At 58.5% G+C, this 12,707-nt stretch overlaps 1 protein-coding gene across 1 annotated transcript in view; it reads left to right on the plus strand.

The window, feature by feature from the left end:
• The first annotated feature begins 3,007 nt into the window (after positions 1-3,007).
• Positions 3,008-12,707, plus strand: part of dhrs7cb (dehydrogenase/reductase (SDR family) member 7Cb) — a 14,009-nt gene continuing 4,309 nt past the window's right edge. Inside the window, exons 1-3 of the mRNA XM_068754402.1 lie at positions 3,008-3,373; positions 4,325-4,481; positions 4,705-4,817. Coding sequence (XP_068610503.1) covers positions 4,328-4,481; positions 4,705-4,817 — 267 coding nt within the window. The 5' untranslated portion in view covers positions 3,008-3,373; positions 4,325-4,327. The remainder of the gene's footprint in view (positions 3,374-4,324; positions 4,482-4,704; positions 4,818-12,707) is intronic.

A 12,707-nucleotide genomic window follows, 5' to 3' on the forward strand; every position in this document is an offset into this window, starting at 1 on the left:
CAGCTGGGAAACGCCCCTCTGACCTCCTGACCCCACACTTCCTTCCTTGCCCTGCGCTCCGCCCCTGCCGATAGTCTCCTCTTCTCCTACGGGGGGGGGGGGGGTCACCAAGCCTGAGGAACATCTCAGCTCTCTGGGGACAGACATTTCTGTGACGACAGCCTTGGAACTCACCGGGGAAATGAAGGAATGTGTTTGGGCTGAGCGCGGCCCCTCCCCCAGCCCACCTTTTATTCTGGAACAAAGGGGTTGTTTACCGTCCTTCCGACATGCCGTTTCTCTTCCCTTCCCTCCTTTCGAGGGTTAATCACCCGTTGTTTACGCGTTCTAACAGCGATCTGGTTCTCCTTTGGGTTCGACTAGCAGGAACCAGCCCGACGCCTGAGACCTTCCTGCTGATGGGGTCTCATGCAGGGCGTGGCTGGAGGTCTGTCCTCATAACGCCTGAGACCTTCCTGCTGATGAGGTCTCATGCAGGGCGTGGCTGGAGGTCTGTCCTCATAACGCCTGAGACCTTCCTGCTGATGAGGTCTCATGCAGGGCGTGGCTGGAGGTCTGTCCTCATAACGCCTGAGACCTTCCTGCTGATGAGGTCTCATGCAGGGCGTGGCTGGAGGTCTGTCCTCATAACGCCTGAGACCTTCCTGCTGATGAGGTCTCATGCAGGGTGTGGCTGGAGGTCTGTCCTCATAACGCCTGAGACCGTCCTGCTGATGAGGTCTCATGCAGGGCGTGGCTGGAGGTCTGTCCTCATTACGCCTGAGACCTTCCTGCTGATACGGTCTCATGCAGGGCGTGGCTGGAGGTCTGTCCTCATAACGCCAGAGACCTTCCTGCTGATGGGGTCTCATGCAGGGCGTGGCTGGAGGTCTGTCCTCATAACGCCTGAGACCTTCCTGCTGATGAGGTCTCATGCAGGGCGTGGCTGGAGGTCTGTCCTCATAACGCCAGAGACCTTCCTGCTGATGGGGTCTCATGCAGGGCGTGGCTGGAGGTCTGTCCTCATAACGCCTGAGACCTTCCTGCTGATGAGGTCTCATGCAGGGCGTGGCTGGAGGTCTGTCCTCATAACGCCAGAGACCTTCCTGCTGATGAGGTCTCATGCAGGGCGTGGCTGGAGGTCTGTCCTCATAACGCCTGAGACCTTCCTGCTGATGAGGTCTCATGCAGGGCGTGGCTGGAGGTCTGTCCTCATAACGCCTGAGACCTTCCTGCTGATGAGGTCTCATGCAGGGCGTGGCTGGAGGTCTGTCCTCATAGCCCTGATTGTGCAACGGAACTTCCTGCTCAATGCCTTTGAGGTAACCGTGGCAACAGCGACGATCACTCTAAAAAGGACCAGGGCAGGAAGCCCTCGGCTCGCCGTCCGACCCGTGATGCGCATGTTTCAGCGGAGGCGGGGCGGATGCTGCCGTTCCCTTCGGCCCACCCGGGCCTCATGTCTGGGATCAATCCCAGGATAAAGCGCTGATCGGCGTCTAGAAAGGGAACCTCACCGTTACACACCGTTCACACCCAGAGAACAAGGGCAGCGCCCCCAGAGCATGCGCAGAGGCTTAGGGGTGAAGAGCAGGGTGCCTTGCTCAAGGGCAGTGCTCTGAGGGTGAAACTGGCCCTTCTCTGGGCTGGGACTTGAACCGGTGGGACAAGTTGTCTTTGACTTTCAGCCTATAAGCTGCAGCTTCAGGTCATCAGTGACCACGCACGAGCACGAGCACGAGCACGCCGCTTCTCCACACGCGACCCCGTGTGACCCCGCCCGCACCGCCTACCTGGGTCAGGTCCTGGTCCGTCAGCAGGTGCAGCTCCCGCGGCTTGAAGCAGTTCTGACATTTGCTCTTGTTGAAGAAGTTCGCCTGGAACTTCCTGCAGGGGCTCTCCTTAGCGGAGGCCATGCTAGCGGCTAGCCTCGCTCCGGGGGGTTCGTCCTGCAGCGCTGCGACGCATCTTCAGGAAAACAATAATACGAATATCAGATCAATGAGCCGGCCTTCCCATCACTCGGTCCGGGGTGACGGCGCTTCGCTCCACGGCCTGGACCCTCCGGAGCGAGCGGTGGCTACTCTCCTGCTAGCGTGCCCGAGGATCGATAACGTGATGGCCCCCCCGCCCTGAACGGAGCCTGCAGCCAGCCAGCAGCAAGTCCGGGCGAAGCTCACCCAGCGCCCCGCAGCTAGGCTAACGCTAGCCCGATTAGCCACCCTAATACCTAATCCGATCCTGGCCGGCGTCTTGAACCCGACTTTTGTTTTTTGAAAGAGCCGGTCTGGAAGTCCGGTCCCCGCGCTTTCCTCTCCGGTAGACACGGTGTGAGAAAGGAGCGCACCTCCCGAGCTGCAGCGGCACAAAGAGCACTATCTCCGGGTCGGCTCCGGGTCGGCTCCGCGTCGAGCCGGGCCAGCAGCGGGAGTGAAGGGGAGAGCCCACGTGATCCTGGACTTCTGCAGAGTCTCGCGAGAACTGCGCGGTCACCGCCCACAGACAGAACCCCGCCTTTAATTAACACGTCACATGAACTACGCCACTCAGCGTCTCGCTACGATCCTTACCGGCGTTCTTCAGGCGGCGCCGTGTCGCGTGTCAATAAATGGCTGCTTTATCGATACACGCACCGTTTATCAGCTTCTCCCAGCATTCCTCAGGAAATTGATCCCATTGCTCTCTCAAAGGCATTTTGCTTTAAATATTGTACAAATAAAACTCACCGTGAAAAGCTATGCTTTTTGTATAATTGTTGTTTATTTATAAATTGTGTCATATTGCGTTGTATTATTGATACAGTTTAAATAATCAGATAAGTATGATTAGCATGTGTTTCATAAGACACCGATTAGTTTAACCCGAACTGTCAGATGGACAGAACGATGTATAATGCTTCAATATTTCACCGTCATTTATGAGCAGTTTTTACTTTGTTGCTTTGGAAGTGTCTCCTAACCGGAACATGCGTCATGTTCATGGCTATTATAAGCAGCTCCAGTGGGCAGCAGCGGGACGGACGGACGGGGGACGGACGGACGGGTGGGAGAGCTTCGTGAAGGACACGGGAGCAGCACAAGGGCCCCTCGGTGAAGGACACGGGAGCAGCACAAGGGCCCCTCGGTGAAGGACACGGGAGCAGCACAAGGGCCCCTCGGTGAAGGACACGGGAGCAGCACAAGGGCCCCTCGGTGAGGGACACGGGAGCAGCACAAGGGCCCCTCGGTGAAGGACACGGGAGCAGCACAAGGGCCCCTCGGTGAAGGACACGGGAGCAGCACAAGGGCCCTTGGTGAAGGACACGGGAGCAGCACAAGGGCCCCTCGGTGAAGGACACGGGAGCAGCACAAGGGCCCTCGCTAAACCCAGAATCTGAAGGATTAACTCACTGCGTGTAAGTGAACCGAGAATAACCCAGATTACAGGTGTGCGTCTGCTAGGCCGCTTTCACAGCATGAGCTGCAGGCTGATCCTGGGTCAGCCCGAATACGCCCCACTAGGACAGGACATGTAAGGTTCTAGCTGTGACCCCCCCCTGGAGCTCCTGGGGGTGTCTGGTGACAGGGTGAGCTGCCTCACTGGAATATATTTAAACCTCAGCTGTTACTCCATCCTTCATGGGTTCGGGTCCCAGCATGGTGAGAATGAGCAGAGGCTCCGGCTGTTGCATCGACTCAATGGGAACTAGAGAGACAATCAGAGACTGCAGACTCCGCCTCCAAAAGACTATTGGATCTAGTGAGACAGTAAACAGGGCTTCCGGATCAGAGGGGCCAAACCTGCTCTAGCTTGCTGCTCCGGAACGTACTACAAGACTCCTTCTGGACTCTTTTTCCCATCATGCCATTCGTTTCCCTCCCTCTTAAAGTGACAGTTTACAGCACAGGCACAATTCCAGATGTAAAAATACGATGTTAACTATTCAGCTGCTTCTGGGCCCTTTTGATTTAGTCTGATCGTAACCAGGTCTCCACCTCCCAGTGTGGACTGGGAGGTGGAGACGGTCCCCATGTCCCAGTGTGGACTGGCAGGTGGAGACGGTCCCCACGTCCCAGTGTGGACTGGGAGGTTTTACCGCTGAACTGCTTCTGGGAGATCTTACGCTACGTTTGGACACATGAGTGACATTTCCTGTTTTCCTGAATACTCTGATCAGGTGATTGGTTTCCATGATTGAATCAATACCAAACACACAATGATGCTGTACATAAAGGCTCATTTATGGGATGGACGTTTCCAGGGCGACAGATGTTTCTGAGTGAACGTCTAAGGTCCTTCAGCGAGAAGCATCCCCTATCTCCTGCCAGCCGTTCCGTGCACTAACCCTGTGCTCCCTCCTCTACAGAGCATGGACCTCCCCCTGGTGATGCTGTTGCCCCTGCTCGTCGTCATGGCAGCAGGAGTGTACTACATCTACAATGAGGTCATGCAATTCATGTCCAAGTCCTTGGTGCGAAACAAAGTGGTGGTGATCACAGATGCTGCGTCTGCCATGGGGACTGGTAAATGCTGCTCCGGCTCCGCCCCTCTTACATCGCCATGGTGATGCAGTTCAGGTCTTCAGTGGGCAGAAATGAATGTTATAACGAGACACAACAATCAGCGATGCCAACAGAAGACCTGAAACCTGATCCGATCTTGAGTTGTTGCTGGTCAGGACGGGTCAATCTCTAAATGTGAATAACAAAAGGAAGGCTAATTTGCTGTTTTGTCCTCCCTGTTCAGAGTGTGCCCGTCTCTTCCATAAGGGCGGCGCCAGACTCATCCTGTGTGGGACGAGCTGGGATCAGCTGGAGTCTTTGTACGACTCTCTGACAAACGATGCTGACCCCAGAGAGGTGAGGACATTACTCAGGTCAAACGAAACCCGATGCTCTGTGTCAAAACCCCGCCCAGAAGACGCTGCTGTCTCCCGTCTCCTGTCTGCTGTCTCCCATCTCCTGTCTACTGTCTCCCGTTTCCTGTCTCCCATCTGCTGTCTCCCGTCTCCCATCTCCCATCTCCCGTCTCCCGTCTCCTGTCTGCTGTCTCCTGTCTCCTGTCTCCTGTCTGCCGTCTCCCGTCTCCTGTCTGCTGTCTCCCATCTCCTGTCTGCCGTCTCCCGTCTCCTGTCTCCAGTCTCCTGTCTCCTGTTTGCTGTCTGCCGTCTCCCGTCTCCTGTCTCCCGTCGCCTGTCTCCTGTCTGCTGTCTCCTGTCTCCCGTCGCCTGTCTCCCGTCTCCTGTCTGCTGTCTCCTGTCTCCCATTTCCCGTCTCCTGTCTCCTGTTTGCTGTCTCCCGTCTGCCGTCTCCCGTTTCCTGTCTGCCGTTTGCGTCTCCCGTCTCCTGTCTGCCGTCTGCCGTCTGCTGTCTGCTGTCTCCCGTCTCCTGTCTCCCATCTTCCGTCTCCTGTCTGCTGTCTCCCGTCTCCTGTCTCCCATCTCCTGTCTCCCGTCTCCTGTCTGCTGTCTCCTGTCTTCTGTCTCCCGTCTTCCGTCTCCTGTCTGCTGTCTCCCGTCTCCTGTCTCCCATCTCCTGTCTCCTGTCTCCCGTCTCCCGTCTCCTGTCTGCTGTCTCCCGTCTCCTGTCTGCCGTCTCCCATCTCCCGTCTCCTGTTTCCCGTTTCCTGTGTCCTGTCTCCCGTCTCCTGTCTCCTGTCTGCTGTCTCCCGTCTCCTGTCTCCCGTCTCCTGTCTGCCGTCTGCCATCTCCTGTCTCCTGTCTGCTGTCTCCCGTCTGCTGTCTCCTGTCTCCCGTCTCCCCTCTCCTGTCTGCTGTCTTCCGTCTCCTGTCTCCCATTTGCTGTCTCCCATCTCCTGTCTCCCGTCTCCTGTCTCCCGTCTCCCGTCTGCTGTCTCCTGTCCGCTGTGTCCTGTGTCCTGTCTCCCGCCTCCCGTCTCCTGTTTCCCGTCTCCTGTCTGCTGTCTCCCGTCACCTGTCTGCTGTCTCCCATCTCCTGTCTCCCGTCTGCTGTCTCCCGTCTCCTGTCTGCTGTCTCCTGTCTCCTGTCTGCTGTCTCCTGTCTGCTGACTCCCATCTCCTGTCTCCCGTCTGCTGTCTCCCGTCTGCTGTCTCCTGTCTGCTGTCTCCTGTCTGCTGTCTGCTGTCTCCTGTCTGCTGTCTCCTGTCTCCCGTCTCCTTCTCCTGTCTCCCATCTCCTGTCTCCTGTCTGCTGTCTCCTGTCTCCCGTCTCCTGTCTCCCGTCTCCCATCTCCTGTCTCCTGTCTCCCATTTCCCGTCTCCTGTTTGCTGTCTCCCGTCTCCCATCTGCCATCTCCTGTCTCCTGTCTCCCATTTCCCGTCTCCTGTTTGCTGTCTCCCGTCTCCCGTCTGCCGTCTCCTGTCTCCCGTCTTCCATCTCTTGTCTGCTGTCTCCCGTCTCCTGTCTCCCATCTCCTGTCTCCCGTCTCCTGTCTGCTGTCTGCTGTCCGCTGTCTCCTGTCTCCCGTCTTCCGTCTCCTGTCTCCTGTCTCCTGTCTGCTGTCTCCTGTCTCCTGTCTCCCATCTCCTGTCTCCCGTCTCCTGTCTGCTGTCTCCCGTCTCCTGTCTGCCGTCTCCCATCTCCCGTCTCCCGTTTCCCGTCTCCTGTCTCGTGTGTCCTGTCTCCCATCTCCTGTCTCCCGTCTCCTGTCTGCTGTCTCCCGTCTGCCGTCTGCCATCTCCTGTCTCCCGTCTCCTGTCTGCTGTCTCCCGTCTCCCGTCTGATGTTTCCTGTCTCCCGTCTCCCGTCTCCCGTCTGCTGTCTCCTGTCTGCTGTGTCCTGTGTCCTGTCTCCCGTCTCCGGTCTCCTGTTTCCCGTCTCCTGTCTGCTGTCTCCCGTCACCTGTCTGCTGTCTCCCATCTCCTGTCTCCTGTCTGCTGTCTCCCGTCACCTGTCTGCTGTCTCCCATCTCCTGTCTCCCGTCTGCTGTCTCCTGTCTGCTGACTCCTGTCTCCCGTCTCCTTCTCCTGTCTCCCATCTCCTGTCTCCCGTCTCCTGTCTGCTGTCTCCTGTCTCCTGTCTCCTGTCTTCTGTCTCCTGTCTCCCATCTCCTCCTGTCTCCCGTCTGCTGTCTCCTGTCTGCTGTCTCCTGTCTCCCATCTCCTGTCTCCCGTCTGCTGTCTCCTGTCTCCTGTCTGATGTCTTCTGTCTCCTGTCTCCCATCTCCTGTCTCCCGTCTCCTGTCTCGCATCTCCTGTCTCCCATCTCCTGTCTCCCATCTGCTGCCTCCCATCTCCTGTCTCCCGTCTGCTGTCTCCCATCTCCTGTCTCCCGTCTGCTGTCTCCCGTCTGCTGTCTCCCATCTCCTGTCTCCCATCTGCTGTCTCCCGTCTGCTGTCTCCCATCTCCTGTCTCCCGTCTCCTGTCTCCCGTCTGCTTTCTCCCATCTCCTGTCTCCCATCTGCTGTCTCATGTCTCCTGTCTCCCGTCTGCCGTCTTCTGTCTGCTGTCTCCCGTCTGCCGTCTCCCGTCTGCCGTCTCCTGTCTGCTGTCTCCCATCTCCTGTCTCCCGTCTCCTGTCTGCTGTCTCCCGTCTCCCATCTCATGTCTCCTGTCTGCTGTCTCCCATCTCCTGTCTCCCGTCTGCTGTTTCCTGTCTCCTGTCTCCTGTCTGCTGTCTCCTGTCTGCTGACTCCCATCTCCTGTCTCCCGTCTCCTGTCTGCTGTCTCCTGTCTCCTGTCTGCTGTCTGCTGTCTCCTGTCTGCTGTCTCCTGTCTCCCGTCTCCTTCTCCTGTCTCCCATCTCCTGTCTCCCGTCTCCTGTCTGCTGTCTGCTGTCTCCTGTCTCCCGTCTCCTGTCTCCCGTCTCCCATCTCCTGTCTCCCATTTCCCGTCTCCTGTTTGCTGTCTCCCGTCTGCCGTCTCCTGTCTCCTGTCTCCCATTTCCCGTCTCCTGTTTGCTGTCTCCCGTCTCCCGTCTGCCGTCTCCTGTCTCCCGTCTTCCATCTCCTGTCTGCTGTCTCCCGTCTCCTGTCTCCCATCTCCTGTCTCCTGTCTCCCATCTCCTGTCTCCCGTCTCCTGTCTGCTGTCTGCTGTCCGCTGTCTCCTGTCTCCCGTCTTCCGTCTCCTGTCTCCTGTCTGCTGTCTCCTGTCTCCCATCTCCTGTCTCCCATCTCCTGTTTGCTGTCTCCCGTCTCCTGTCTGCTGTCTCCCATCTCCCGTCTCCTGTTTCCCGTCTCCTGTCTCGTGTGTCCTGTCTCCGATCTCCTGTCTCCCGTCTCCTGTCTGCTGTCTCCCGTCTCCTGTCTCCCCTCTGCCGTCTGCCATCTCCTGTCTCCCGTCTCCCGTCTGCTGTCTCCTGTCTCCCGTCTCCCATCTCCCGTCTGCTGTCTCCTGTCTGCTGTGTCCTGTGTCCTGTCTCCCGTCTCCCGTCTCCTGTCTCCCGTCACCTGTCTGCTGTCTCCCATCTCCTGTCTCCTGTCTGCTGTCTCCCGTCACCTGTCTGCTGACTCCTGTCTCCCGTCTCCTTCTCCTGTCTCCCATCTCCTGTCTCCCGTCTCCTGTCTGCTGTCTCCTGTCTCCTGTCTCCTGTCTGATGTCTTCTGTCTCCCGTCTGCTGTCTCCTGTCTGCTGTCTCCTGTCTCCCATCTCCCGTCTGCTGTCTCCTGTCTCCTGTCTCCTGTCTGATGTCTTCTGTCTCCTGTCTCCCGTCTCCTGTCTCCCGTCTCCTGTCTCGCATCTCCTGTCTCCCATCTCCTGTCTCCCATCTGCTGCCTCCCATCTCCTGTCTCCCGTCTGCTGTCTCCCGTCTGCTTTCTCCCATCTCCTGTCTCCCATCTGCTGTCTCCCGTCTGCTGTCTCCCATCTCCTGTCTCCCATCTCCTGTCTCCCGTCTCCTGTCTCCCGTCTGCTTTCTCCCATCTTCTGTCTCCCATCTGCTGTCTCATGTCTCCTGTCTCCCGTCTGCCGTCTCCCGTCTGCCGTCTCCCGTCTGCCGTCTCCTGTCTCCTGTCTGCTGTCTCCCGTCTCATGTCTCCTGTCTGCTGTCTCCCATCTCCTGTCTCCCGTCTCCTGTCTGCTGTCTCCCGTCTCCCATCTCATGTCTCCTGTCTGCTGTCTCCCATCTCCTGTCTCCCGTCTGCTGTTTCCTGTCTCCTGTCTGCTGTCTCCTGTCTGCTGACTCCCATCTCCTGTCTCCCGTCTCCCGTCTGCTGTCTCCCGTCTCCTGTCTGCTGTCTCCTGTCTCCTGTCTGCTGTCTGCTGTCTCCTGTCTCCTGTCTGCTGTCTCCCGTCTCCTTCTCCTGTCTCCCATCTCCTGTCTCCCGTCTCCTGTCTCCCGTCTCCCGTCTCCTGTTTCCCGTCTCCTGTCTGCTGTCTCCCGTCACCTGTCTGCTGTCTCCCATCTCCTGTCTCCCGTCTGCTGTCTCCTGTCTCCTGTCTGCTGTCTCCTGTCTGCTGACTCCCATCTCCTGTCTCCCGTCTGCTGTCTCCCGTCTCCTGTCTGCTGTCTCCTGTCTCCTGTCTGCTGTCTCCTGTCTCCCGTCTCCTTCTCCTGTCTCCCATCTCCTGTCTCCCGTCTCCTGTCTGATGTCTTCTGTCTCCTGTCTCCCGTCTCCTCCTGTCTCCCGTCTCCTGTCTCGCATCTCCTGTCTCCCATCTCGTGTCTCCCGTCTGCTATCTCCCATCTCCTGTCTCCCGTCTGCTGTCTCCCATCTCCTGTCTCCCATCTGCTGTCTCCCATCTCCTGTCTCCCGTCTGCTGTCTCCCATCTCCTGTCTCCCGTCTGCTGTCTCCCGTCTGCTTTCTCCCATCTCCTGTCTCCCGTCTGCTGTCTCCTGTCTCCCGTCTCCCCTCTCCTGTCTGCTGTCTTCCGTCTCCTGTCTCCCATTTGCTGTCTCCCATCTCCTGTCTCCCGTCTCCTGTCTCCCGTCTCCCGTCTGCTGTCTCCTGTCCGCTGTGTCCTGTGTCCTGTCTCCCGCCTCCCGTCTCCTGTTTCCCGTCTCCTGTCTGCTGTCTCCCGTCACCTGTCTACTGTCTCCCATCTCCTGTCTCCCGTCTGCTGTCTCCCGTCTCCTGTCTGCTGTCTCCTGTCTCCTGTCTGCTGTCTCCTGTCTGCTGACTCCCATCTCCTGTCTCCCGTCTGCTGTCTCCCGTCTCCTGTCTGCTGTCTCCTGTCTGCTGTCTCCTGTCTGCTGTCTGCTGTCTCCTGTCTCCTGTCTGCTGTCTCCTGTCTCCCGTCTCCTTCTCCTGTCTCCCATCTCCTGTCTGCTGTCTCCTGTCTCCCGTCTCCTGTCTCCCGTCTCCCATCTCCTGTCTCCTGTCTCCCATTTCCCGTCTCCTGTTTGCTGTCTCCCGTCTCCCGTCTGCCATCTCCTGTCTCCTGTCTCCCATTTCCCGTCTCCTGTTTGCTGTCTCCCGTCTCCCGTCTGCCGTCTCCTGTCTCCCGTCTTCCATCTCTTGTCTGCTGTCTCCCGTCTCCTGTCTCCCATCTCCTGTCTCCCGTCTCCTGTCTGCTGTCTGCTGTCCGCTGTCTCTTGTCTCCCGTCTTCCGTCTCCTGTCTCCTGTCTCCTGTCTGCTGTCTCCTGTCTCCTGTCTCCCATCTCCTGTCTCCCGTCTCCTGTCTGCTGTCTCCCGTCTCCTGTCTGCCGTCTCCCATCTCCCGTCTCCCGTCTCCTGTCTGCTGTCTCCCGTCTGCCGTCTGCCATCTCCTGTCTCCCGTCTCCTGTCTGCTGTCTCCCGTCTCCCGTCTGATGTTTCCTGTCTCCCGTCTCCCGTCTGCTGTCTCCTGTCTGCTGTGTCCTGTGTCCTGTCTCCCGTCTCCGGTCTCCTGTTTCCCGTCTCCTGTCTGCTGTCTCCCGTCTCCTGTCTGCTGTCTCCTGTCTCCCATTTCCCGTCTCCTGTCTCCTGTTTGCTGTCTCCCGTCTGCCGTCTCCCGTTTCCTGTCTGCCGTTTGCGTCTCCCGTCTCCTGTCTGCCGTCTGCCGTCTGCTGTCTGCTGTCTCCCGTCTCCTGTCTCCCATCTTCCGTCTCCTGTCTGCTGTCTCCCGTCTCCTGTCTCCCATCTCCTGTCTCCCGTCTCCTGTCTGCTGTCTCCTGTCTTCTGTCTCCCGTCTTCCGTCTCCTGTCTGCTGTCTCCCGTCTCCTGTCTCCCATCTCCTGTCTCCTGTCTCCCGTCTCCCGTCTCCTGTCTGCTGTCTCCCGTCTCCTGTCTGCCGTCTCCCATCTCCCGTCTCCTGTTTCCCGTTTCCTGTGTCCTGTCTCCCGTCTCCTGTCTCCTGTCTGCTGTCTCCCGTCTCCTGTCTCCCGTCTCCTGTCTGCCGTCTGCCATCTCCTGTCTCCTGTCTGCTGTCTCCCGTCTGCTGTCTCCTGTCTCCCGTCTCCCCTCTCCTGTCTGTTGTCTTCCGTCTCCTGTCTCCCATTTGCTGTCTCCCATCTCCTGTGTCCCATCTCCTGTCTCCCGTCTGCTGTCTCCTGTCTCCCGTCTCCCCTCTCCTGTCTGCTGTCTTCCGTCTCCTGTCTCCCATTTGCTGTCTCCCATCTCCTGTCTCCCGTCTCCTGTCTCCCGTCTCCCGTCTGCTGTCTCCTGTCCGCTGTGTCCTGTGTCCTGTCTCCCGCCTCCCGTCTCCTGTTTCCCGTCTCCTGTCTGCTGTCTCCCGTCACCTGTCTACTGTCTCCCATCTCCTGTCTCCCGTCTGCTGTCTCCCGTCTCCTGTCTGCTGTCTCCTGTCTCCTGTCTGCTGTCTCCTGTCTGCTGACTCCCATCTCCTGTCTCCCGTCTGCTGTCTCCCGTCTCCTGTCTGCTGTCTCCTGTCTGCTGTCTCCTGTCTGCTGTCTGCTGTCTCCTGTCTCCTGTCTGCTGTCTCCTGTCTCCCGTCTCCTTCTCCTGTCTCCCATCTCCTGTCTCCTGTCTGCTGTCTCCTGTCTCCCGTCTCCTGTCTCCCGTCTCCCATCTCCTGTCTCCTGTCTCCTGTCTCCCATTTCCCGTCTCCTGTTTGCTGTCTCCCGTCTCCCGTCTGCCATCTCCTGTCTCCTGTCTCCCATTTCCCGTCTCCTGTTTGCTGTCTCCCGTCTTCCATCTCTTGTCTGCTGTCTCCCGTCTCCTGTCTCCCATCTCCTGTCTCCCGTCTCCTGTCTGCTGTCTGCTGTCCGCTGTCTCCTGTCTCCCGTCTTCCGTCTCCTGTCTCCTGTCTCCTGTCTGCTGTCTCCTGTCTCCTGTCTCCCATCTCCTGTCTCCCGTCTCCTGTCTGCTGTCTCCCGTCTCCTGTCTGCCGTCTCCCATCTCCCGTCTCCCGTTTCCCGTCTCCTGTCTCGTGTGTCCTGTCTCCCATCTCCTGTCTCCCGTCTCCTGTCTGCTGTCTCCCGTCTGCCGTCTGCCATCTCCTGTCTCCCGTCTCCTGTCTGCTGTCTCCCGTCTCCCGTCTGATGTTTCCTGTCTCCCGTCTCCCGTCTGCTGTCTCCTGTCTGCTGTGTCCTGTGTCCTGTCTCCCGTCTCCGGTCTCCTGTTTCCCGTCTCCTGTCTGCTGTCTCCCGTCTCCTGTCTGCTGTCTCCTGTCTCCCATTTCCCGTCTCCTGTCTCCTGTTTGCTGTCTCCCGTCTGCCGTCTCCCGTTTCCTGTCTGCCGTTTGCGTCTCCCGTCTCCCGTCTCCTGTCTGCCGTCTGCCGTCTGCTGTCTGCTGTCACCCGTCTCCTGTCTCCCATCTTCCGTCTCCTGTCTGCTGTCTCCCGTCTCCTGTCTGCTGTCTCCTGTCTTCTGTCTCCCGTCTTCCGTCTCCTGTCTGCTGTCTCCCGTCTCCTGTCTCCCATCTCCTGTCTCCTGTCTCCCGTCTCCC

The sequence above is a fragment of the Brachionichthys hirsutus genome, chromosome 21 (genome assembly GCF_040956055.1).
Source record: "Brachionichthys hirsutus isolate HB-005 chromosome 21, CSIRO-AGI_Bhir_v1, whole genome shotgun sequence".
NCBI lineage: Eukaryota > Metazoa > Chordata > Actinopteri > Lophiiformes > Brachionichthyidae > Brachionichthys > Brachionichthys hirsutus.